Below are 26,049 nucleotides of genomic sequence, written 5' to 3'. Positions count from 1 at the left end.
CCCCATCCATTCCTTGAAAATATTCTTATTTTCCCCCCATCCATTCCTTGAAAATATTCTTATTTTCCCCCATCCATTCCTTGAAAATATTCTTATTTTCCCCCAATCCATTTCTTGAAAATATTCTTATTTTCCCCCCATCTATTCCTTGAAAATATTCTTATTTTCCCCCCATCCATTCCTTGAAAATATTCTTATTTTCCCCCCATCCATTTCTTGAAAATATTCTTATTTCCCCTCATCCATTCAATGAAAATATTCTTATTTTCCCCCCATCCATTCCTTGAAAATATTCTTATTTTCCCCCATCCATTCCTTGAAAATATTCTTATTTTCCCACATACATTCCTTATAAATATTCTTATTTTCCCCCAATCCATTCCTTGAACATATTCTTATTTTCCCTCCATCCATTCCTTGAAAATATTCTTATTTCCCCTTATCCATTCCTTGAAAATATTCTTATTTTCCCCCCATCCATTCCTTGAAAATATTCTTATTTTCACCCCATCCATTCCTTGAAAATATTCTTATTTTCCCCCCATCCATTCCTTGATAATATTCTTATTTTCCCCCATCCATTCCTCTTATTTTCCCCCCATCCATTCCTTGAAAATATTCTTATTTTCACCCCATCCATTCCTTGAAAATATTCTTATTTTCCCCCCATCCATTCCTTGATAATATTCTTATTTTCCCCCATCCATTCCTTGAAAATATTCTTATTTTCCCCCAATCCATTCCTTGAAAATATTCTTATTTTCCCCCAATCCATTCCTTGAAAATATTCTTATTTTCCCCCAATCCATTCCTTGAAAATATTCCTTTTTTCTCCCCATCCATTCCTTGAAAATATTCTTATTTCCCTTCATCCATTCCTTGAAAATATTCTTATTTCCCCCCCATCCATTCCTTGAAAATTTTCTTATTTTCCCCCCATCCATTCCTTGAAAATATTCTTATTTTCCCTTCATCCATTCCTTGAAAATATTCTTATTTTCCCCTCACTGCATTGTCTTGTTTTCTTGCAGAAGTTTGATACAGAGATTATAAAGATTTTTGATAATTTCTCTATGATTTGTTTATTTGAGAAGAAACATTTTCGTAGAAGGCTTGGTAAGTTATTTTACCCCTTGTATCCGAGAGAGGCGGATCCTTTTTTACGGCAAAGTTTGCTTATTGTTAGTAGCTGCTTCTCTGTAAATGGAGGACCAATTGAAATTTAGACCGACTTTTTTTTTACCCTTAATATGGTAAAAGATGTACTTCCTCATAAATTGCCCTTGCAAAAAAAGCTTCAAAAACAAACCTTAAAACATGGGTGTAGGTTTTCTGTGGAAAAAAGAATTCAAAAGAAATTAAATGTTATGTTTGCGTGGAGCGCTAAATTTTTGGGGATAATCCTCATTTCCTCCAATTTGTTTAACAAAAAATCCGCAAATTTTGCATTTGAACGAAACTGGCTATTTTTGCTTAATAATGTCTTAATAATTCTAGCTAGTTTGATGTGTTAGTTCCTCCAGACTACCTTGATGATGAGACCCTTAATAGTAAATCTGATAATTCTAGTTAGATGTGTTAATTCCTCCAGACTATCTTAGGACCACTTCTAGCATTATATCTGATAATTCTAGTTGGCTGTGTTAGTTCCTCCAGACTATCTTAGGACCACTGATAATTCTAGTTGGATGTGTTAGTTCCTCCAGACTATCCTGATGAGACTCCTAGTACTATATCTGATCTACCAGAGGATTCAGCTCCGATCAAATCCTCCTCGTTTAAGGATATTTATAAAAGGTTAATTTTAAATTTGATTGATTGATTGATATTTAATTAATGTATTCATATTTTCCTCTTTATTGGTTTAATGCCTAAATGGATGACGTAAGTTCAAGTGACCCGTTGTCTGATCAATGTGGAAAATATTGATGTTTTTTTATCTTGAAATTGTTTATTTCTGATAATTACTTCGTGTTTCTGTAGTTGTAATTCGTAAGTCACTTTTATAAGAACATAAATATCTCCATCATTCTTGACTAGAGACAAAGCTTGTCTTGTTTCTGTAGTTGAAATCTTTGTACGGTCAAGCTTTTAATGGTATCGTTGTGTCACTGTTATTAAAAACTGTTTTTGTTTAGTTGGATTAAAAGTGTAGAAGCTTATGTTCCGGCGTGGGAAGTATTAGAAGGTAAGGAATTAAACATTGTCAATTTTTGATTTAGATTTTATTTAAATGAAATCATTCTCCAGGCGCCATTTTGGGGTATTTTTTATTTTCTTGCTTGTATTGTATGTGGCATGACTGATTCACAACGGTACCCTTCAAACATTTATCTGAGGATTTATGATGAAAATGTAGTTGTAAAGATATAAATTCTGTCAATTTAATTCATCGTTTCTGCTGCTTAAATACGCTGGTCACTCACTAAATGGCTATTTCAAATAGATAAGAAAAACATCCTTGTTCTTTTTGCTTAGACGTTGGGTTTAGAATATACTGCTTGCATGTAGCTTTTCAAACGGGCGGTCACTAAAAACTTTGTGAGCAGTCCCGTAATTTCTAATGTTTAGAAGTAGACCGTGTATGCTGGGTGCTGGACCCTGATCCACCAACACCTTTAAATCTATACAGGTAAGTTCAAACAAATAAAGGGGTGTAAATTTATTTTTTAAATCATTTCCCCCCCCCCACTTTTTTAATGTTAGACATTTCTCTTCCCCTATTCCAACTTTTAATTTTTTCCCTAAGTTATTTTACGATCTTTACCCCCTCCACCCCTCCTCGGGAAGGTAATTTTTCAAAATATATACCCCTGAACAAATGTATAAGCTTTTATTTACATTAAGCATAAAGAGTTGACCATTTATTTTTTAAAATAATATTTGCTTTTAATGATTTTCTTTATCATTTTAGATAATCCAAAAAGTTTCGCATACATTTTTTTTGTAATATCAAAATTATAAGGGGGTCTTGAATGAATCATTTTTAATGTTTTTATGTTTCATAAACGCTGTCCAATCTGAATTCTCAAGAATACATCCCTTTACAACATTCAGGGTTGATAACTAAACAGATTTAAGTTTTTAGGAGTTAATAAAATGTAATTTTGCTAAATTTTTCATACTGCAGGGGTATCTTGGCAAAAAGAAAAAAATTGAATAAACCTGACTACTTTAAAGATCGCAAGAACGTTAGCAGGCTACTAATTACACGATTAATTGATTAATTGGTTGATTTATTGATAGATTAATCTCACTTTTAGACGAATAGCTGTCGGATCTTCCATATCCCTTCAGATTGAAATAGAACCAACTGATCCAACACAACTTCCACAAATTAAGTAAATCACATAGATTCAGTATATTATTAGAAGTTGCATCAATTTTGAAGACAGGGTCAACTTTAAAGTGTCGCAACGCTTTGGGCTTTGATTTTTTCGCTCTAACTCTCTTATGCTTTTTTGAAGCCCTTAACATGTTTATTTGAGAACTGTTCAGCAACGTTTTTAGGTTTAGATTTCAAGAAGTAAATGGCAAACTCTCATCTATTTTTGAGTGAGAGATTACAACCTTTTAATCACAGTGAAGTTCAGCCATATGTGGCGGAGAGCGCCAACAATTTAAAAGCAATGGTTGATTTCTAAGATATTTTCCCCTGTTTTGATAATGACTCATTTTAATTTTTAAATATAATATATTTAACAAAATCTTAATTATCTGGTGTTCTGGGGAAGAAGGAAGTGACTGAAGTTCATATTGGGTTGGATCATATTGGGTTGGATCATATTGGGTTGGATCATACTGGGTTGGGTTGGGTTAGATTGTTTGGGTTGGTTTGGTTTGGTTTGGTCAATCCTTTCTTTTTTTATCTCGTATTTCCAAGTTTAAGAAAAATACACCACGGTCCTTCATATCTTTGTTAACCAAATGAGTAAATTTTAATTTGGGTTGAGTTTGATTTGATTTGTAAATTTTAATAAGTTATTCTATGTTTTTAGAACGAATTCTTAATATTGAGTTCCCATCTCGAATAAGTGTGGCCAGGGAGGAATTAAAGGTAAAGGTTTAGTTCTACGTAATTTTCTTCACTTAATTATTATGTGGAATAACTTTTATTATCGATATAGGTTCAATAGGTAAAGCACAAAAATATAATCTCTTAATATTTTTTTTCTCTTTTATTTTAATTTCCTGGATTTTCTTGGAAAAAAAGTGTTTTTGGGGGCTTGTTACAATTAGATTCAGTGTTTATTATTATTCAAACTGAATTAAGTTTGAACCAAGTTAAATGGTGATTACTTTTATTTTTGTTTTTATATTTATTTCTAGATTGATTGTTGGATCTGCTATTGTTATAATTTAGAGGGAAGTATTCCATCTATACTCTGTAAAACAGAGAGGTAGGAGTTTATTTATTACGCAAAGCTGCGATGCATGTGTTAATCTCTGTTTGTCTTTTTGTATGTTCGATCATAACTCAAGAACCCCTCGACTGATTTAACTTAAGCTTTTATTGTGGAACTCGGGAGAACCACGGGAATGTTGTATGTCTGATCATAACTCAAGAACCCCTCGACCGGTTTTCTTAAAGTTTGTATTGTGGAGTTCGGGAGAACCAAGGGAATTTTGTATGTCCGATCATAACTCAAGAACCCCTCGACTGATTTCACTTAAGTTTTAAGTGTGGAACTCGGGAGAACCACGGGAATGTCTTAAGCTAGGCTTAAAAGTTCGTAGTTGAACAGTTTGACTCGTAGTAAGAAAAAATTGTTTCAAGGCAAATTTGGGTTTTTAAATTAGTCTATAAAGAAGCAGTCTCTGTTTGTCTGTCTGTTTGTATGTCTGATACCAACTCAAGAACTCCTTTACCGATTGGCCATAAATACTGATTGAGGAACTCGTGAGAACCACGAGAATGTTTTAGCCAGGCTTAAAAGTTCTTAGTTGAATAGGTTGACTCTTATCAAGAAAAATTTGTTTCCAAGGTAAAGCTGGGTTTCCAGGTTAGTCTGTATATAAAGTACTAATCTCTGTTTGTCTGTCTGATCATAACGGGATTGTTCTTTGAGATTCTAAGTTGAGTTTTAGTTTTTTAGGGAAAAATAGCTAAAATCGTAAATTACGACTAAGGGGGGGTAAACGGTGGGAGTAACTTTGAGAACCCTGGGGAACGTTGGGTTCCTAAGCTAGTGTATAGTATATCAACAATCATCAATGTGTAAATTAATAATTTATGGCATTTGCCTGTCGTTTCCTAGTACACATTTACCTGAACAGATTTGCCTAAATTTTGATTGATGAACTTATCAGAGTTAACAAAGGTTTATCTCAGGTGCTCTGCATGTTTTCATCAGTCCTGTATTTATGAATGGTTAAAAGCTCTGCCAGAAACTAGGTAATCTTTAGATAGATGGATAAGGAAAGAATGACTGTGTGACAAAGTGACAGATTGACAGATTGACAGAGTTACAGAGTTACAGTGGGACACAGAGTGATAGAGTAAGAGAATGACAGAGTGACTTTGTCACAGAAGAATTTTATTTTGTGACAGACATTGCTTAGGATCCGGATGCGTTGGATCCGCAAGATTTTAGCTTCCTGGAGCAGGATCTGCAAAAATAAGCGGATCTCCGGATCCAAGGGGCAAAATATCAATCAAAAAATGCGGAAAAAAAACCTTTTTTATTCTCAAAACCCAAATCTGAAGTGTTGAAAAAAGAGAGGTTAAAAAAATTTCCTGTTGAATGGTTCATCAAAAAAATAAGCGAAAAAAAAGAACACAAATAATTTGACAATTCTGCTTTGTTAAAAAATTCAGTAAATCTTAACAAAATGTTCATTATCTCGATCCGGATCCGGAAATATTTTTTCCAGTGCGGATCCAGGATCCTAATCCGCATCAAATTTGAATGGATCCTAAGCACTGGTGACAGAGTTATAAACAAAATTTTAATTTTAGAACGACTCTGGAGACTGCCTTCGGTTCCTGTCCGTACTGTAAATCCCCTATTTCGGTTCACATACCAAAATGACGCAGATTGACTAAGCTCAATTGACCGTTGCTTAAGAAGAAAAATCAATAACTCAAGTTGTTGCTTTACAAATATTTATTTAAACTCTGAGGTTTAATGAAAATGTATATTTAATAATGATTCTAAAATTCTAAAATTAAAATGTATCATTATTTTTAAAATACTATTTCAGAAAAATGGACAGTACGATAGCACTGCTTGAGGATACTGTGTGTGAGGTAAACAATTTCTATAAATATCAAAAATAATCAGGCAGACAATTCACGGTGTCTTAGTTTAGCCATTTATTACGCATGACAAGACACCTTTTGGGATGAGTATTTTTCCTCCTTTTCTTGATACTAATTCTGAAGATGGANGGGAACAAAAAAATTGGACTCGAGTCTCTTTTCAAATAAAAATATATGAATAAATCCATAAAAACTGGCAATTTTTCCCTTAAAAAAAATCAAGCAATGATGCCAGGAAAGGTATTTAAAGTGTATTGAATATTATATCATATCTGTTCGGTTTCATAGTAGTAAACCTATCGTGTAAGAATTCCCATTATTACACGGTTCAGGAGGAACAATTTTAATATTGTTCGCTTCCTAGCGTTTAAGAATGTTTATTCTTGCACTGTAGGTGTAGAATTTTCATTCTTTAACGCTCAGACCGTGTAAGAATGGAAATTATTACATGGTCAGAGCGTGAAAGAATGAATATTCTTACAAGCTCCAAGCATTAAAGAATGGAAATTCTTACACTAGTTGAAGATTATTCATTCTTACACGCTCCTTATATTGATCTTTTCAGTATAGATCAATATTGATATTAACTTAATTATTTTGTACTGACAACATGCACAGGGCAAACTCACCTTTTTTCTTTTACATTAATACATGCAAACTTACCTTTTTAACTTTAAAACAACATACTCACTTACCTTTTTCTTTTATATGAAAACATGCTCACTTACCTTTTCATGCTCACTTACTTTTTGTTTTTGAAGTATTGATATACCTTAATTCAGAAATATCAATTTGAATCTCAACCCTAGTCCTGACAGAAGAGTGGAAATTAACATTTTCTGACCATTTCCAAAAATATGGACGATGCCTTTAGCCTTACATTAGACACTTTCATCAAACTGCCGAGTCTCAAAGCATGATGCCCGACTGCCTACTTTATTATTTTTTTTTAGTTCATCTTCATTTCAAACCAAGTTTGGTGAGATTTTGCAAATCTCTGCATACTTAACATAGTATGGTCAGAGATTTTCAGTCTGAGTCACCATATCTCACATAGTTCGAGATGGTGAAGTGAAACCACAATCAAAACCAAAAAATATAAAAACTTATCATTGAAATATTAGTGTCACAACTTTTAATGGAGTCTTAGCACTCCATAGCAATGAAAACAAACCAGTAAATCTTGCTTCATGAATAAAAGACAAAGATCTTCATCAGTTCATGTCGAACTGATTCTTACTAGATAACCTGCTTTTATCTCCTCTTTTTGGAAGATTTAGGATCTAATATCCAGAAAATGATTTCTTCTATAAATGAAGACACGATTTTGTTCAGTAGATAAAGACAACCCTTTACTATACCTTCTTCCCATCTAAAAAAAACTCAGGGCACATTAAACATGCTGTATCTAAATGTAGTATCAACTTGAAAAAACGAGCAAAGTCACTAGAAATTTCTTAACAAACAAACTAAACTAAGGAAACAATCACACCACATGCATTACTTTCAAATTCAGCACCAATTTTTACTTTTAAAATGTTTTTTTTTTTAACATATTAACATTAGAAAATAGTGATAGTCAGAACAAGAGCATACAACTTATTTGCAACCAATGTGAACTGTTCCAACTTGAAATAGTCTGGATTTCACCAGAATTATTTTTTGATATAATTTTTTGGGTATGTGCCCATGGAACCTCACAAATATGATATAATAATAATCTTATGATGATAAAAATGTAACAATGGAATTCTTAAACTCGATGAAATAATCTTGATGCATTCTTTAACTCAGGCCTGCGGCCTTCGTTAAAGAATACATCAAGATTATTTCATCTCGTTTAAGAATTTCCATTATTACTTTTTTTTTCCTCATAAGATTATCATATTCTATGAGAAATATGCAAACTCAGCTTAGTTTTCTCCTAGACATTTCCAGGACATTGTAAACATAAGTCAGATAATAAAAATACCTTAAAGGGACTGTACACATAACATCAAGCAATTCCATATTTAAATAGGACAGTGCCCGAATCACAATGGTACCTGTTAAACTATCTTAATAGCGTTACTTTAAAGAAATTGATTTTGTGCCCTTCACATATAATATATTTCAAATATCTAAGGTTTACACCATGAGGTTGCAACGATATAAGGATCAGACAATTTAAATTTGTGGCAAAGAATCAATTCCTTAGAACAGTCCCTTAAAAGTGTGTGTTGTCCAGGTGCCTAGTACCCCCGACCTAGTTGACTCGGTGGCCCAGGATGATTCGGAGGATGAAGTATTTTTTGGAACAATTTCTGAGAAGGAGATGCTGGGACATGGTTCAAAGTAAGTATTGTTATCCTGACTTTTCTGAATTTCCCCATACTTCCTCTTCTCCCTCTTCCCTTTTCAAAGCTTAGTGAAGTCTTTTTGAGTCACTGTTTACAAGCCTTTCTGTAGATTTCATGGAATTTTTATTAAAAAGACGACATTTGAAGAAATTCAATATAATGATAAAAAAAGAACTTATCGATTTTAACATCGATTTATTAAGAAAATTATAACAATTTCTGAATGTACTTTTTCAGGTATAATAAGAGAAGAACTATAAGTGACACAGAAAGAAGAAGATCATATGAAGTTTTAAAATCAAAACCTCAGGAACTGGGTCTTTATATTTATTTAGTTTATTTATTTGGCGGATAGCAATAATACGAGTATTTACTTACGACTAACTATATTTGATTTTTAAAGTTACAAAGTTAATATGAATAAATATATCTTGTGGCTATCTGAAAACTCCCACTTCCTTCATCCTTGCCGCGAAAGGTTCTTCAAATGAAAGACGACTTTCATAGCCGCCACATTTAAACATTAAATCACTAACAGTCAGAAATTTTTTTGGTCATAAATCAAGATGGATTTTAAATATTCGTCTTGAAACACTGAGTTCAGAAACGTTTATCGTGAAAAATTTTTTTAAAACATTGTTGACATAAAAAACCAATTAATCTAGTTTTCCTCTCTTGGTTCCCTGGGTAGCAATTCTTCCAATAGATCATCTCTCTACACTGCAGAACATTCTATAGTAGAGGAGGACGAAGGTAGTATTATTCTGATTTCTGTGACCAGTTCGGTCAGCCCATGGATACTTTTCGGCCGCTAGGAGCGCCGACCCCCTATTTCATTGAATGATGGGTTGTCCTTTAATAATAATAATAATAACGAAGAGCTGGCAAATAATCTGGTGATTGTGTCATCAAGAATTTGTAGTCTTTTCGAGATTATTTATATAGTCGAGGATATCCTGAAAAAGTCTCATTTCATTTCATTTCATTTCATTTCATTTCATTTCATTTCATTTCATTTGAATTTCATTTGAATTTCATTTGAATTTCATTTGAATTTCATTTGAATTTCATTTCATTTCAATTTCAATTTCAATTTCAATTTCAATTTCAATTTCAATTTCAATTTCAATTTCAATTTCAATTTCAATTTCAATTTCAATTTCAATTTCAATTTCAATTTCAATTTCAATTTCAATTTCAATTTCAATTTCAATTTCAATTTCAATTTCAATTTCAATTTCGATTTCGATTTCGATTTCGATTTCGATTTCGATTTCGATTTCGATTTCGATTTCGATTTCAATTTTCATTTCATTTCTTTTTATTTCATTTCATTTCATTGTGCAGAGAAACAATAAATGAAATTAAACAGTTTTTATTATTCTTTTCTGGATGAGGCGTGCTACTTAATCACTGGAGGTTTACTTCAGTCTCTGAAATAAACTTTATTTAGACAATGATGAAGAGGATGAAGAGGAGGGGGTTGATCTAATCAATACTTCACAGCATACAGAAAAGGTTAAACTAGGAATTTTGTAAAAATGCAATTATCTTCTAATGATTCAAATTTTAAAGAATATGTTTGCAAAGTAAATGTTTTTGTCGCTAAATCTGAACTGTTTTAATAATTGTAAAAATTGACAGGGTGAAGCATCAGCAGTATATATTATTTTTGATCTATTGTTTTAATTTCGTTATTATTTTTTATATATATTTTGTCTTTATTAAAGGGAGTGACCGGCTATTTAAGGTAGTTGAACTGAGTATACAGTGTTGTGGAAAGCTTCTTTCGGATTCATTTGAGACATATTAAACTTTTAAAAGATTTGTAAATCCTGAGTTTGAGCGCAAATTCGATGTTCAAAACTCCTACTTTGGGGGTGGATACGTTTTCAGAATTAGTTTTTTTAAATTATTAAATAACGACGACATAAAATGTAAAAAAGTTCTTCTATAAACTACAGACGTCATGTATAGGAACATGTTGAGAAAATAAAAATTAATCTTTTCAACGAAAATAAGTAATCTTGTTCAATTATTAGTTTCTATTATCTCATTATTCTGGTTTCTCATTTTTCACAAAGTTTCTGCAGATTTTCTAGAATTATTATTGAAAAGACGACATTTGAAGAATTTGAAGAAATCTGCGAATAGATTCAAAGAAAATTAGAAATTCAATATAATAATCAAAATAATCAATTTTAGCAGTGATTTATTGACAAATTTCTTTTGAGAAATATGTTCCTTACCATCAATTAGATTACTGTATTATTTTTACTTTATTTTTCGTTGTCGTTATTTAATAATTTAAAAAAAAACTAATTCTGAAAACGTATCCACCCCCTAAGTAGGAGTTTTAAACGTCGAATTTACGCTCCAATTCAGGATTTACAGATCTTTAAAAAGTTTAATATGGCTCAAATGAATCCGAAAGAAGTTTTCCACAACACTGCGTACTCAGTTCAACTACCTTACATAGCCGGTCACTCCCTTTAATAATTAATATTTATTATATAATTCCCTCAGGAGAATCTCAATCCTGGAGAGTTTGTGACTGGAAGAAACTTCAGGTTAGAAACAAGTCCTTACCCCCAAAATGCCCACCCCTTTTACCTTAACCACTAAACATCCTGATGAAGGAAAAATTGGGTTCTGGGGGGGGGGGGTAGTCTTTTGTTCCATAGAGGGTGTCTTTAAAAAGTTGCGATATTTTTCTTTTTTGTTAAGAATGCATAGTTTTAGTCAATTATTATGGGTTTCACAATTAATTATTTTAAAATCTACATTTTAAATCAATCACAACACTACCTTCATCAGGAGGTTGGCCTATCATAAGCACTAAACAGTGAACACAGATATGAATCTTTAATAATAAAGCAATAAATTGATAACAAAATATGAAGTCAACATAAAAGAAAACACAAACTGGAAGGAAAAGGATAAAAATATGTCTTTTATAGATATGCTTTGCTTGTTTTGGTGTTCGTTTTTTTTCCAATAAACGTCAAAAGGGCTGAACCGATCGGGCCCAAATTTTGTGTACGACCTCACATCATGACCACAGGGAAGGTTTATTAATGCATAGATTTACAAAAAAATTCCCCCAAACATTTTTGAATGTCGTAAAATTTTGAAAATGTACGAAAAAAAAATTGTAAATCCGCAAAATGAATTTTTTGTTGTTTATTGAAGAGAAAATTTTTTAAGAGTAAGAAATGACTGATAATTATGTATTATCGTTGAGATAAACTAGCTTAAATATTGTTTAGACGGTCTGGTAGATCTCCACTTTGTTCTTTACCCTCTGCTTCTAAACTAGATCAAGTCTACGTTAATCGTAAAGGTTAGTTTTAGTAGATTCAAAAAGTTTGATTTTGTTGCAAAAATCGTATTCTTTAGTACAATACATGAATTTTAAAAATGTTTGTAAAAAGGATGAGTTACTAAAGAGTTATTGAAAGTATTGAAGTATAAAATGTTTGTTTTTTTAAGTATTAAAAGGATATTTCTCTTATATATTATCAAAGTAAGTTCAGAATTGAAGTCAAATGAGTTTGTCTAGAGAGTAATGAGGGAGAAATAGAATTCCATAGTAAACCTATGAATACAACCCCTGCTCCATCATGTTCTACCACCGAGAGACCTGCTCCAACATGTTCTACCACCGAGAGACCTGCTCCAACATGTTCTACCACCGAGAGACCTGCTTCAACATGTTCTACCACCGAGAGACCTGCTCCAACATGTTCTACCACTGATAGCTTTGCTTTGGGAAGCATTGCTACCGCGCCTGGGTTCTCGACTAATAACTTTGTACTTGGAAGCATTGGTTCACTAGTTGGAGATTGTATGTATTCAGCTGGAAGCACAGATCGTCATCCGATCCCTGGAGAATATGATCAACATATTTCAAGTGATCTTTCTCAGCTAACCATAGGAATACTATATTCAGTTACTACAGACCCCATTGCGCTTTTTTAGAAAACCAGCCCCTAGTCTTGTTGCAAATATGGGGCTCCTCTATTTCGAAAATATTTATTTCAATGATTTGAGTTCTACTTTGAAAATGCAAATCCACTCAGGTACAACACAAAATTACCTGCATATCAGTGCTAAGGATCCATTCAATTTTGATGCAGATCCGGATCCGGATTCTGGATCCGCACTGGAAAAAAATGGATCCAGGTTATTTCACAGAAACTTCAAATTTTTCGTCTTATTTTTTTCGCTTATTTTTATGCTAACTTGATGAGGCATGCAGAAATCAGGAAACTTTTATACTCTCTCTTTTTTCAGTAGTTCAGATTTGGGTTTTGAGAGTAAATTTTTTTTGTTTCAGTGTTTTGGTTTATTTTTGCACCTTGGATCCGGATCCGTGGATCTGCATATTATTGCGGATCCGTATCCGGATCCAGGAAGCTAAAATCTTGCAGATCCAACAGATCCGGATCCTAAGCACTGCTGCATATCTTTCAATTTTTTCTCGCTTTTTTAACCTGCATTCTGCTTGGCACCAGTGAATTACTTCTAAATCAATACATGTACAAACTTTATAGATGCTTGTTGTTAATATTTAAAAAAAACGGGTCCCAGGAATAACTGACTAACGAGTTTTTTAAGTTCTTCTTTCTAAATTTTAATCTTACTGAAGATATTGAATTGAAGGAGATGACAGTGTGTTTACCCGTGTTAGTATGGATACAGGAGATACAACTACTACCAGCTCCTTCACACTTGGATATATAGGCAAACTATCATGTCCCTGCTTAGCATCACTCAATACATTTCCTAGCCTTTAGTTGCTTCGTTTTTTTGGCAGTTTTTGTGTTTATTTATTTACTTTTTCGTTTCTTATGATGTAAAACTTTTATCACGCCATTAGATACATACAAAAAAAAAGATCGACCCAAAAGCGATAAAAAAATGAACATTTTCATGTGGTTTTTAAATTTTATTTAAGGATAAAGATATCGCAAGTTTAGTAAAAGCAAACTTTATCAAAATGCAGTTTTGAATTTTTGGAAGTTTTATTGTTTTTTTTTAAACGATAAAAAACGATTTACAACACCAGCCGCAGTGCCAAACCTATTCTGTGGTTAATTAGTTTTAGTTTTTTAGTTTTAGTGTAACCCTAGAGTACATATTTTTATTAAAAAGATATAAAACTTATTCTTTCTGTTTTTTGTTCTGTGGTTCTTACTACTTTTCAATCTATCTTTGATTGCTCCACGTCGTATACGTACGACTGGACAATTCATCTTTTGTACTACAGGGAAGTTGAAATAATGCAATAAATCTTTAATAAATCTTATCATAATCGGGTAAATTATAATTATACTTGAAAAATTATGAACTAACGCCTCACTAAAAACACAAATTTGTACCTTGACATGGTAAGTTTGTGAAGGATCTGTATCTGAACCTTCTGAAGCTGATTCTCCTCTTCATAAATCTAATCTAACTGTTGAACCAGCTGATCTGGAAAACACAATCCATTCTGATTCAGTTTCTGATTCTATCAAAGAAACTACTACTGAACCTAAGGAAGATATTGAACTACTCCCTGTTCAGAATTTAGAGGAAGGGGTTGTAATGGATCAAGATGATTCAAAGCCTAGTAAAACAGTAACACCTGAAGCTCCAACCATTATACTGGTTACGCCATCACTTTCAGAAGATCCTGAGTTTAAGATGGGATCAGGAAATCACTCGAAAGAGTCACAGGTAATAATTTTGAGTGCAGAGTTATATATTTTGGGTGCAGGGTTATATATTTTGGGTGCAGGGTTATATATTTTGAGTGCAGGGTTATATATTTTGAGTGCAGGGTTATATATTTTGAGTGCAGGGTTATATATTTTGGGTGGGATCATGAAAAATTAAATAAGTTTTTCACCCTTTTGATGCATTTTTTCCAAATCCTATTTGTTTCCGTCAATTTATTATGAAAAGGGTTTGTTTAATTGCAATGGCCCTCCTACATTTACTGCACTGTGTGATATTTATCAATACACCCTTATAACTTGTATCTGAACAGTGGGGTGGGGATTTTATCTAAAACTTCTTTTTTAATATCTAATAAACAGCTGTTACCAGTTTTCAACTCCTTCCCCCCCCCCTTCCTCATTAAAATGAGGTTAGCGCGTCAATTTAAATGGATATATTTTAGGAACATGTTGATGATCCTGAAGTTCAATCTGGAAGTCCAAAAAGGTTAGAAATAATCTCCCTCCACTTAACACTCTTTTTCTTTCGTTTTAAACAGGTTTAAACTGAATCTTTTTGAAAATTAAGTTCAAATGAATTTTTGAGATTCCTGCTTTTTAACCCATCTAGATTAACAAATTACCTATAAGCCCTTTTATTTTGACTTAACATGTTTTTGGACATTATATTTTCTCTGTCTCTAGAAGGATTCTGAAGCGTGTAGCTTATTGTAATCTTAAAAGACTCGAAAAAATGGTACCTCTTTATGAGAAAAATATTCTATCTAAAAACTTAAACTGCTTAACATAAAAATTGTTTTTTACAAATTGTTTATTAACTAGCTTACTTCCAGGGATTCCTCTCTGGATATTACAGTTGACCCTGCTTGGTTGGAAGATACTGAAGTTGAGAAGATAATGTTTGATATGCTGGGACCAGAATATGATGAGGTAGGACTGTAATGATATGCTGGGACCAGAATATGATGAGGTAGGACTATATGATATGCTGGAACCAGAATATGATGAGGTAGGACTATAATGATATGCTGGGACCAGAATATGATTAGGTAGGACTTAAATGATACACTGGGTTCAGAAATAATCAGGAAGATCAAAAATGATATTTAAAAAAAAATATATTTTAGATTGTTGAGAAAATGACAAAGAAAGAACTGTGTGACTTGAAATACAAGATCGACAATCTGACCAACGACGAGAGACGAGAAATCGACAAACGACTACAGCAGATGATCGACGAAGAAGAGAACAGTTTGTGTAGTCGCCGAGCATCATCAATGTATGGTCGAAAGTTCTCCCTGGGAGGATTGAACTCACCCCGACATTCCTCGCTGTCAGGTAGGGGTACATATTTTCTTTTAAATTTTCTTAATTTTAAAAAAATTTCAGATGTTTGTTTACGCATGGTGGACATTTTGTTTGGGTTTATTTGGTGAAAATAATTGATTTTTTACGGAAAATAAAGAACTTTTCGGGGTTAATAAGTGAATTTTTTAGTAAAATTCATTTAACAGGGGCGAAAAAAAAACTTGCCTTTTGGTGTCCAAATATTCAATTTTTTTCACAGTAGAGGTCTCAAAAATATATATCCTTGCTGTCAGGTCTGATGTCTCCGTGTCAGCTGTCAGTTGTCAGCAATCTATCCCGTCAACAGCTGTCCGTTGGCAGCACTATATCTCCTTTCTCACTTAGCTCGGAAACATCTGTCAACTCGAGGAAATCAATCCAGCAATCATAAAACATTTATTTGGTCGGGGTATTGAAATCAAAATATAAGGTTTTATCTTACCAGTACATTCCACAGTGTTAACTGCACAATTTATTTCGAATATGTAATACACCAACCACTTCTTTTATGAAATGATTAAAAATTAAAAAGTCTGTAAAATCTATTTAGAAATTATTTTTTTAATATTTAAACATCAATAACATGGAAATGTTCATCTAAGTTCGTCACAAATTGCGTTCTTGAAGAAAGAAAGAGCGGAGCGTTCTGCATTTCTTTCTTTTATCGAAGTAAGTTTGTTTAATCAAGATATCCTGATTCTTCAGATTCTCTTAATGATATTATTTCTGTCAAATCTAAGTTAATTAATTGATTGTTTGCGCTTCATTAGTACTGTATCTCCGACATGTTCTATCAATAAACCCTCGATGGAACAAGACACCAGCAAGATGACCGAGTATAATTTGGTAAATCCGGTCGAAATACGGTTTACCGAATCTACAGCTTCAGCTCGTTCGGATCAAACTGGAGACCTTAACGCTGGTAAATCCGGCGCTCTCTCAAGGCCGGTCAAATCCGATTTCTCTTCTGATAATGATTATATTACCGCAGAATCTGATTATCCAGGGGATGAATCAGAAACTGAGAAACGAAGCACTGATTATTACGAGACATCCACCAACGATCCTACTGATAACGAAACAGAGACTGATGAGCCGGCTGAAACTGAAACGTCTGGGAACTACAGCGCCTGCACAGACACAACGACAGAACCGGTTTTCCGTCCCAGCAGAGTTAGCGTTGTACCTGTTCATGATACAGATACATCATTATATACAGATTCAGATTACCAAACTTATTCAGAATCAGAAATCATTCAAAGGTAATTGTTCATTAAGGAATAACTATTGATTTAATTTTTTTGAACTTTTAAAATTAATTTTGATATTATATTTCATATTAAATGTTAAAGAAATCCATAGTTAACCATCACTACTTAAGCTAATTTTTGACATTAGAAACCTTTCATAGGGTTACAGCAGTAAACATAGTTTTTGTGGATTAATTTTAAAACTACTCCATTCAAATATTTGTTTTTTTAAAGAATTGTTAAGTGATCCTATATTCCTTATCCAAATCTTTCTCATTGTCACTTAGATTTGAAGTGCGTTTTTTCGCTCCTGTATAAATGAATGGTCACTTTAAAGTCACTGCTAGCAGTAACACTTTGCCGCAATCAACATTTTTCTGAGCCAAATTATTATTCAGGGAAGAAGGTCTGCCTAACTACCTGATGCCAACCTACTCAAGTATTCAGAAATGTTCCCCACAGAAACCGTGTAGATCTCCTCTTAAACCCTGGATACCCCCCTCCCCTCAGGTACGATTCTTTTTATTAGTAGAATTGGGGTAAAGAAACGGGGTCTAAAAAATATAATAGAAAAGGTAAACGAAATTCCCAAAAAAGGATGTCGGGGGAAAAAAGAAAATAAAATCGACCGCTGTTATAGATTTTTAAATTGATGTCCTGAATATTCGTCAAGATTTATGTATTTATGTGACTTATGCTAACTTATGGAATTCTCTTATATCCTTCACCAGCCCAGAGGCCGAATTTAAAGAATTTAAGTCGCGGCTTAAATCCGCCAAAACCCGGTTTAAATTGAGCGCCGGCTTAAATCTTGAAACATTTGATACAATTTTAAGTTAAACCAACCATAATTAAGCCGCGGCTTAAATTTAAACCGCGGCTCAAATTCTTTAAATTCGGCCTCAGAGGTCTGAATAATAATCCAAACATGAACCTAAGAGAATTTAAAATTGTTAACTCTGTAGTCTGTGGATACAGTAGCTGGTGATTATAACAATAAAATGAAGACAAATTTGCATTAATAATGATTTAATCCCCAACAATCATCTCTTAAATGACAAATGTAAAAGCAAACACAGAGAAGCCATTAATTGACAACTCCTCTTTGTTTAAATGTTTGTTTGTCTCTGCTGTTTAAAAGATTGGTAGAAATAAAAAATTGAAGTGAAAATTCTTCTCTTTGTGTTGATAAATACAAAGACGACTGTAGCTTAAAATCCTTTTATTTTAGAAGATGTTTACGAACCCCTCTGTATCTCCTAGCATGAAACCTGTCAGTCGTCTTCTATTTAAACCTGAGTTGACCCCCAGCAAGGGTTTAAGACTGAGTCCTGGCCGACAAGGGACTCCTGGATTTAGTACTCCTTCAAGCAAATACAATCCAGTGTTCAAGTAAGTTTTCAGCATTAATAAAACTGGATTAAATTAATTGACTCTACATTTAATGCTTATTGGGATGTCCAATTCACAACGATTCCCTTTAAACCTATGAGAAATAAAAAGGAAATCGTCTTGTTTTCTAATCTGCTGTTTCACCGTTTCTGCAGTTGAAATCCGAAAGTCACGTTCAAAGAGAATCCACAATCATAAATATAAATTTTCAGTTCGTTAAACAAGGATATCTTACATCTGCTTAACAAATCGGACATGTTACCTATTAAATATATTAACAAATGGGACATGTTACCTATTAAATATATTAACAAATCGGACATGTTACCTATTAAATATATTAACAAATCGGACATGTTACCTATTAAATATATTAACAAATGGGACATGTTACCTATTAAAACTCTTTTTTAACAGGTTCCGCTGTAAATCGAACATACCACTCTTTGTATTGATAGTCACTATGATCAGCGTCTTTATTCCCATGAAATATTTAAACTTTAAGATTGGAGGTTATTGAAAGTGTTTGTGGTGTAACCTATCAAAACTATATAAATAGCAATTAAGTAGGGACCGAATGTAAAAAATTTAAGCTCCGTCACTGACCTACTTACTGCTGGGTTTAAATTTGAACCACCGATTGTTTAAGAGACTGGAAGGATTTGAATTGGTGATTCAAATATGAACCGACGGTTGACAGTTCAGCGACCCCTCAAAATCATTAAATTGGGTCCCAGGTTTAAAACCTAAACTTAATGTAAACTTGATACTCCGCACTGAACCTTAAACCTTAACCGGGGGCTGCAAATTCATACAAATATACACCTCTGAGTATCTGAAGGAAAATCCTCTCATTTCTGATTAATATGATAACAGACTTGAACATAAATTTGATTTTTACTGGTTTTTATAGGGGTTTAAAAACAATATATATCAATTGTTATTAATCAAATTGTAAACACCTAGGACTCCCCAAAGCAGCGCAAAATCAAGAATTCCGCATCTTAAAGGAGGTATATATCATAAATTTTCACGTTTATACATTTTATTTAACAATTTCGTAACTTTGAAAATGAATAGAGACAAAGAATATTTTCTTAAAAAATGATAATTTTAAACTTGGTTGTTGTTTTTTCCATGCTTTTTTTATTCCCAACATTAACATTCTTCTTTACACAGAAGATAAATGTGAATAAGATAATTTGAAGATCCTATCGTAATATTCTATCCTGCACGGACCCAGAGATTCATTCGTCCAAGAAATCTTGATTAATGAATATTTTGTAGGATTGGGAGGACCTATTGCTAGTCCTATTGGAGAATATATCAGGAATAATCCTGTTCCTCATTTAGTTCAGTAAGTACATTTTGTTTGTATATCCGATCTTAACTCAGGAACTCCATGACCGATTTGCCAATAATTTTGATTAGGGACTCGGGAAAACCACGGGAATCTTATTTGCGCGTAAATGCTAGCAGTGAAGTGGGTCGACTTTTTTTTAAAGAAACATAGCTAAAATCGGAAATTAAGACCAAACGCGGGTGAACGACGGAAGTAAAAGCTGGTTCCCAAGTTAGTCTATATCAATAAGTAAAAATCTATGTCTGCCTATCTGTCTATATGTTTGTCTGTCTGTCTGCCTGTGTGTTTGTCACATATACCCCAAATTTTGATTTGGAAACTCGTTAAAAACCACAGCAATGTTCTTAGCTTGGATTACAGATTATAATCTGATTAGGTTGCATTTTATAGAGAAAGTTTTGCTACATAAAGAAATAATTGTTTTTACGGTTAATTTTGACGGATGCTCAGCCCTGACTTCTATGGAATGATGGTTGATGGATTTTTTTCTACTTCTTGAGATCATACTTCCTATTGTTTACATTAACAACATGGATAATTTCTGCCCCTAATATCATTTAATCTACTTTAGTGGCTGTATTGAATGGAATTAATTGGACCCCTGGATCCAAGGTACTAATGCAAGGAAAGTTAATTGCGGTCGCGTATACTCTGCGCACATGTTTAAACCAGTTCTCTCTGGGCGGAATTTCTAAACAAGAATAGATGCATCAGTGTTCGTTTAATATCCGAGGCGGTTAAAAGCATTTAATCTTTATAATTTTGAAAATTCACATAATGGTTTCCTATGACCAGAATATTTCATATATTATTTTTGTGAAAATGGATTACATGTCAGGCTGTGACATCCGTCTTGTGTTTACTTTTCCGCCCAAAGACAGTATACTGCAGTACAAAAAATGTGTACACCTCTGAAATAACCTTCCGTGCATTAGTTCCTTACCTCCAGGTCAAGGGGGTATTTAGTAAAGTTTTACAAATGTATGTCTACCAGGAATGTGAGGGCTAAGGATGTGAAGGCTGATCTTGAATCCACTCTCATGGAACCTGCTCAGAAACAACAGGTTGGGCTAAACCTTAGCTATAAATGATCCGACAATAAATGGACCAAAACTAATTTTCATTTTCTCTTCTTTAATTATTATCGTAAAAGAACTTATAGAGAGAGGATCAGATAGTTTCCTCTTGCATGTTATTTAAAGTTAGATTTCAATTCTTATACCTCCTATACTGTATATATGTTTCTTTTTACATTTTAGTAAATCAGTGGCCGAATTTAAAGAATTTGAGCGGCGGTTTAAATTTAAGCCGCGGCATAAATATGGTTAGTTCTACTTAAAGTTAAAATTGTATCAAATATTTGAAGATTTAAACCGGCGCTTAATTTAAACCGGGTTTTGGCAGATTTAAACCGCGGCTCAAATTTTTTAAAATTCCATCTCCTGGTTTAGGCAAGAAGTTGTGTTCTTCATTAGAAAAAAATGTAGGGAAGCATGTTTTAGGGTAATTACCCCCCCCCCCGCTCACACAACACATGGCCAAAAGAAAAGATAAGATTGGTTCTAAGAAATATGAACAAATCTGCTTCAAACTATTTAACTAATAAGATTCAAAGTAAATATTCAAATTTTGATGTATGTAGGAGTAAATAAGCTTGATGTAAAAAGAGATTTATTTTTATTTTTTAATATTTCCATTTTTCCAATTTCTGTGATATTTCATATGTTCATAAAAATCTTATTTTTTTTCGAGATTTTAAAAATATATTGTTAAAAATCTCAACTTTGGAAAATGTTCTATATTTTGTTCTCATTTTTTTTTGCAAATTTTGTTAAAAATTGTAAAAAGAAAAAAACATTCATTATTTTTTTCGGGTAGGGGGTAACTTTGATTGTTACATGTTTTGTTAATGTTATTTAAGAATTGTAAAAAAACATGTCCTCTACTGGCTGAAACACCTAGTGAAATAATACTAACGTCTTTACGCTCTTATTTAAAAATTGTATACCGTAAAAATGTCTTAATGGTATTAAATGACTCAAAGTTATTCTCAATAATACTGCACTTTCAGATAGACGGTCTCTCCCTTTAAAGCTTATTTTCAAGTGACCCTATAATTTCAATGTGGAAAATACTGTCGTTTTTTTGGTTTTTAAGTAAATCCGATAATACCTAAATGTTTTCCTTTAGCAGAAATTGGCAAATCACATATGTAGAGAAACCGCTATTGAAAATAATCAGTTTTCAAAACTAAAAACAATAATATCTAATTCGTAATTTATCAGAAAAAAACATTTAAGGGTACCGTTGTGAATCGAGCATTTTCATTTAAACTACGCTTAGTCCCTTTAATGAAACGTTAACATGATTTGATGACGGAGAGATTCAATTCAATTGATCTGATTTTAAGAAGACGACCTACAGTTCTGTTCAATAAAGAAATTGTATTGATACTTTGTAATCAATGCGCTGAAAACTTGAGGGGTGAAACAATTACAACGCCTTTTGGGCGGAAAGGACACATGACCAATATAAATATTACGAAATTGAATGAACCATTTTAAAAATGGCATGATTAGGAGAACAAGTTCCCCAGCCTTCCCTGTGCCACCTATACGGCAGCTAAACTTGCACAGGTAATCAATCAACCAATCAATTTATCAGTTAGTCATTAAATCAATCAGACCATTATTAGTCAAGCAATCAATCTATTAGTAAGTCAGTCATTTAGTTTATCGTTTTAACAGTCAGAATCCGTCAGTCAATCAACCAATTAGTCATAATAGATCTAATCAAATAGGCTATATAGCTAATGTTTGTCAAAAATCTAAAAGTTGATAATTATGAATCATCTGAACACAATATAATGGTGGTTTGTTGGCAATTAATTTACATTAATTCAGTTGATTATTGATTTTGATTCTGCAATTGCTTGGTTTTCTCAATAATTTTTTATTTAAAGGATACTGAGTATGACATGACCGGGAAAGATTATGAAATTCACAAAGCCTACGGACAAGAGCAAACTTTAGTGAAGGTAAATAAATTAATTAATTAAAGTTTTTTTTACCCCTACTTCTTCGCTGGGTTGTATTTAATTGAAAATTCTTCTGACAAAATAGATCTTTAAATCGGAATTAGCTTATGACATTTGGAAAAAATTTTGATTAATTTAATAAGAATTGAAATTAAAAGGGGAATTATCACTTTTATGATTTGATTGAGATTTGATATTTTTCTTGTCCAACGCGCTATAAATGGTAAAGGTTTTTTATGTAAAGTCTGCATATTTTTAATTGTCCGGATTCTGAAGAAAAGCGGCTTTGGAATGAGGAAGTGTTGATCATGATCCATAGGACTGTGCTTTGGTTTGTATTCGCTCCAAAACTTGTAGTTTGGGTCCGTATATCAACGTTGCTCTAAGAAATCAAAGTCTCAAACGTTGGCTATGGAAAGAAGTTGATAAAACTCCCGTTTGACGCCACAAAGTTCAGTTAAGTTGAGGGGGCGGGAGGGATTAGAGATACAAAAACATCCACAAATATTAGGGACCAGATATGGATTAGAGAGACAAAACCATCCACAAATATTAGGGACCAGATTTGGATTAGAGAGACAAAACCATCCACAAATATTAGGGACCAGATTGGGATTAGAGAGACAAAACCATCCACAAATATTAGGGGCCAGATACGGATTAGAGAGACAAAACCATCCACAAATAATAGGGACCAGATTGGGATTAGAGAGACAAAACCATCCACAAATATTAGGGACCAGATTGGGATTAGAGAGACAAAACCATCCACAAATATTAGGGGCCAGATACGGATTAGAGAGACAAAACCATCCACAAATAATAGGGACCAGATTGGGATTAGAGAGACAAAACCATCCACAAATATTAGGGGCCAGATACGGATTAGAGAGACAAAACCATCCACAAATATTAGGGACCAGATTGGGATTAGAGAGACAAAACCATTTACAAATATTAGGGACCAGACGCGGATTAGAGAGAGACAAACCATCCACAAATATTAGGGGCCAGATACGGATTAGAGAGACAAAACCATCCACAAATATTAGGGACCAGATTGGGATTAGAGAGACAAAACCATTTACAAATATTAGGGACCAGACGCGGATTAGAGAGAGACAAAACCATCCACAAATATTAGGGACCAGATTGGGATTAGAGAGTCAAAACCATCCACAAATATTAGGGACCAGATTTAATAAAAGACGAGACTGTAAAATAAAGATGAATCGTGCAGACTAATAAGTTAAACCAAGGATTTAATGCAAGAAAAGTTATTTCACTGGTGTGTGCATCTTTTGTACTGCAGTGTACTGTCACTGGGCGGTAATGTAAACACAAGACGGATGTCGAAACCTGACATGGGATCCATCTTTCACATAAATAATCAATGACATATTCTGGTCATAGGAAACTATTATGTGAATTATCAAAATTATCAAAATTCAATGCTTTTAACCTCCTCGGATACTAAACGAACACTGAGGCATCTATTCTTGTTTACAAATTCCGCCCAGAGAGAACTAGTTTCAATATTTACACAGAGTATACGCAACTGCAATTAACTTTCCTTGCACAAGTTAATGGGGACCTCAGCCATTTTATAGCGTATGGATCGGATATATATGGATCAGATAGCGTATGGATCAGATAGCGTATGGAACGGATAGCGTATGGATCAGATAGCGTAAGGATTGGATAGCGTATGGATCGGATAGCGTATAGATCAGATAGCGTATGGATCAGATAGCATATGAATCAGATAGCGTATGGATTAGATAGTGTATGGATCAGATAGCGTATGGATTGTATAGCATATGGATTGGATACATTATTAAAAATACAATCTGAATATGGCTGAGGACAACGAAAAACTTAATCAAAGAGTAGAAGAGTCAGTAGGGACTGTGTTTTGGCTGAGGGCATCGGAAAACCGCATTAAAAATAATAAATACAAAGGTTCAAATGTGGTAACTATCTTAATTGATTGGAAAGCGTATGAAATGGATAGCGTATGGATTGGGTAACATATGAATCAGAAAGCGTATGGATCAGATACAGTATGGATTGTATAGCATACTGAAGGGATAGCATTAAGGATCAGAAACATTATCAAAATTGGAGTAGAAGAGTCAGTGGGGACTGTATTTTGGCTGAGGGCATCGGAAAACCGCATTAAAAATAATTTATGCAAAGGTCCAAATGTGGTAATTATGTCAAGATTGGATAGCGTATAGACTTGATAGCGTATGGATCGAGTAGCATATTAATCAGAAAGCATATGGATCAGATACTGTATGGATTGCATAGCATACTGATCGGATAGTATATGGATCAGAAACATTATCAAAATTGGACTGGAATTTGGCTGAGGACTTCGGAAAACCTGATCTAAGAGTAGAAGAGTCAATGGGGACCGTATTTTGGCTGAGGGCATCGGAAAACCCCATTCAAAATAATTACTGAAGGTCNCGATTGGTGCCAAGCTGTCCGCGTAAAAATTGAAGTAGAACTTTCGATTGGTGCCAAGCTGTCCGCATCAAAATTGAAGTAGAGCTTTCGATTGGTGCCAATCTGTCTGCATCAAAATTGAAGTAGAGCTTTCGATTGGTGCCAAGCTGTCTGCTTCAAAATTGAAGTAGAGCTTTAGATTGGTGCTAAGCTGTCCGCATCAAAATTGAAGTAGAGCTTTCCATTGGTGCCAAGCTGTCCGCATCAAAATTGAAGTAGAACTTTCGATTGGTGCCAAGCTGTCCGCGTAAAAATTGAAGTAGACCTTTCGATTGGTGCCAAGCTGTCCGCATCAAAATTGAAGTAGAGCTTTCGATTGGTGCCAAGCTGTCCGCTTCAAAATTGAAGTAGAGCTTTCGATTGGTGCCAAGCTGTCCGCTTCAAAATTGAAGTAGAGCTTTTGATTGGTGCCAAGCTGTCCGCGTAAAAATTGAAGTAGAACTTTCGATTGGTGCCAAGCTGTCCGAGTAAAAATTGAAGTAGAACTTTCGATTGGTACCAAGCTGTCCATGTAGAAATTGAAGTAGAGTTTTAGATTGGTGCCAAGCTGTCCGCATCAAAATTGAAGTAGAGCTTTCGATTGATGCCAAGCTGTCCGCATAAAAATTGAAGTAGAACTTTCGATTGGTGCCAAACTGTCCGTGTAAAAATTGAAGTAGAGCTTTCGATTGGTGCTAAGCTGTCCGCTTCAAAATTGAAGTAGAGCTTTTGATTGGTGCCAAGCTGTACGCATCAAAATTGAAGTAGAACTTTCGTTTGGTGCCAAGCTGTCCGCATCAAAATTGAAGTAGAACTTTCGATTGGTGCCAAGCTGTCCGC

The 26,049-nt window shown here is 33.6% G+C and overlaps 2 protein-coding genes across 4 annotated transcripts in view; both read left to right on the top strand.

The window, feature by feature from the left end:
• The window catches only part of LOC111715529 (E3 ubiquitin-protein ligase FANCL), a gene marked incomplete in the record, with an annotated part of 6,550 nt that extends 3,185 nt beyond the window's left edge, over positions 1–3,365 (top strand). Inside the window, 4 exon segments of the mRNA XM_023490866.1 lie at positions 1,685–1,797; positions 2,139–2,188; positions 2,572–2,632; positions 3,264–3,365. Coding sequence (XP_023346634.1) covers positions 1,685–1,797; positions 2,139–2,188; positions 2,572–2,632; positions 3,264–3,345 — 306 coding nt within the window.
• Positions 3,366–3,974: 609 nt separating this feature from the next.
• The window catches only part of LOC111715528 (mucin-5AC), a 27,442-nt gene continuing 5,367 nt past the window's right edge, over positions 3,975–26,049 (top strand). For 2 of the 3 annotated variants that reach the window (XM_023490863.1, XM_023490865.1), the window contains exons 1-25: positions 3,975–4,057; positions 4,330–4,400; positions 5,333–5,395; positions 5,960–6,250; positions 8,490–8,596; positions 8,839–8,911; positions 9,267–9,354; positions 10,055–10,119; positions 11,128–11,171; positions 11,871–11,944; positions 12,164–12,538; positions 13,267–13,347; positions 14,009–14,325; positions 14,771–14,814; positions 15,161–15,257; positions 15,455–15,665; positions 15,929–16,043; positions 16,445–16,936; positions 17,323–17,434; positions 18,156–18,316; positions 19,283–19,329; positions 19,604–19,673; positions 20,674–20,743; positions 22,259–22,315; positions 22,642–22,716. In XM_023490863.1, coding sequence (XP_023346631.1) covers positions 6,209–6,250; positions 8,490–8,596; positions 8,839–8,911; positions 9,267–9,354; positions 10,055–10,119; positions 11,128–11,171; positions 11,871–11,944; positions 12,164–12,538; positions 13,267–13,347; positions 14,009–14,325; positions 14,771–14,814; positions 15,161–15,257; positions 15,455–15,665; positions 15,929–16,043; positions 16,445–16,936; positions 17,323–17,434; positions 18,156–18,316; positions 19,283–19,329; positions 19,604–19,673; positions 20,674–20,743; positions 22,259–22,315; positions 22,642–22,716 — 2,817 coding nt within the window. In that variant the 5' untranslated portion in view covers positions 3,975–4,057; positions 4,330–4,400; positions 5,333–5,395; positions 5,960–6,208. The remainder of the gene's footprint in view (positions 4,058–4,329; positions 4,401–5,332; positions 5,396–5,959; positions 6,251–8,489; positions 8,597–8,838; positions 8,912–9,266; positions 9,355–10,054; positions 10,120–11,127; positions 11,172–11,870; positions 11,945–12,163; positions 12,539–13,266; positions 13,348–14,008; positions 14,326–14,770; positions 14,815–15,160; positions 15,258–15,454; positions 15,666–15,928; positions 16,044–16,444; positions 16,937–17,322; positions 17,435–18,155; positions 18,317–19,282; positions 19,330–19,603; positions 19,674–20,673; positions 20,744–22,258; positions 22,316–22,641; positions 22,717–26,049) is intronic. The other variant, XM_023490864.1, reaches the window with a different exon arrangement.

The sequence above is a fragment of the Eurytemora carolleeae genome, unplaced genomic scaffold, assembly GCF_000591075.1.
Source record: "Eurytemora carolleeae unplaced genomic scaffold, Eaff_2.0 scaffold1782, whole genome shotgun sequence".
Taxonomy (NCBI): domain Eukaryota; kingdom Metazoa; phylum Arthropoda; class Copepoda; order Calanoida; family Temoridae; genus Eurytemora; species Eurytemora carolleeae.
The sequence above is the reverse complement of the archived record's forward strand: the minus strand, read 5'-3'. Positions and strand labels throughout refer to the sequence as shown.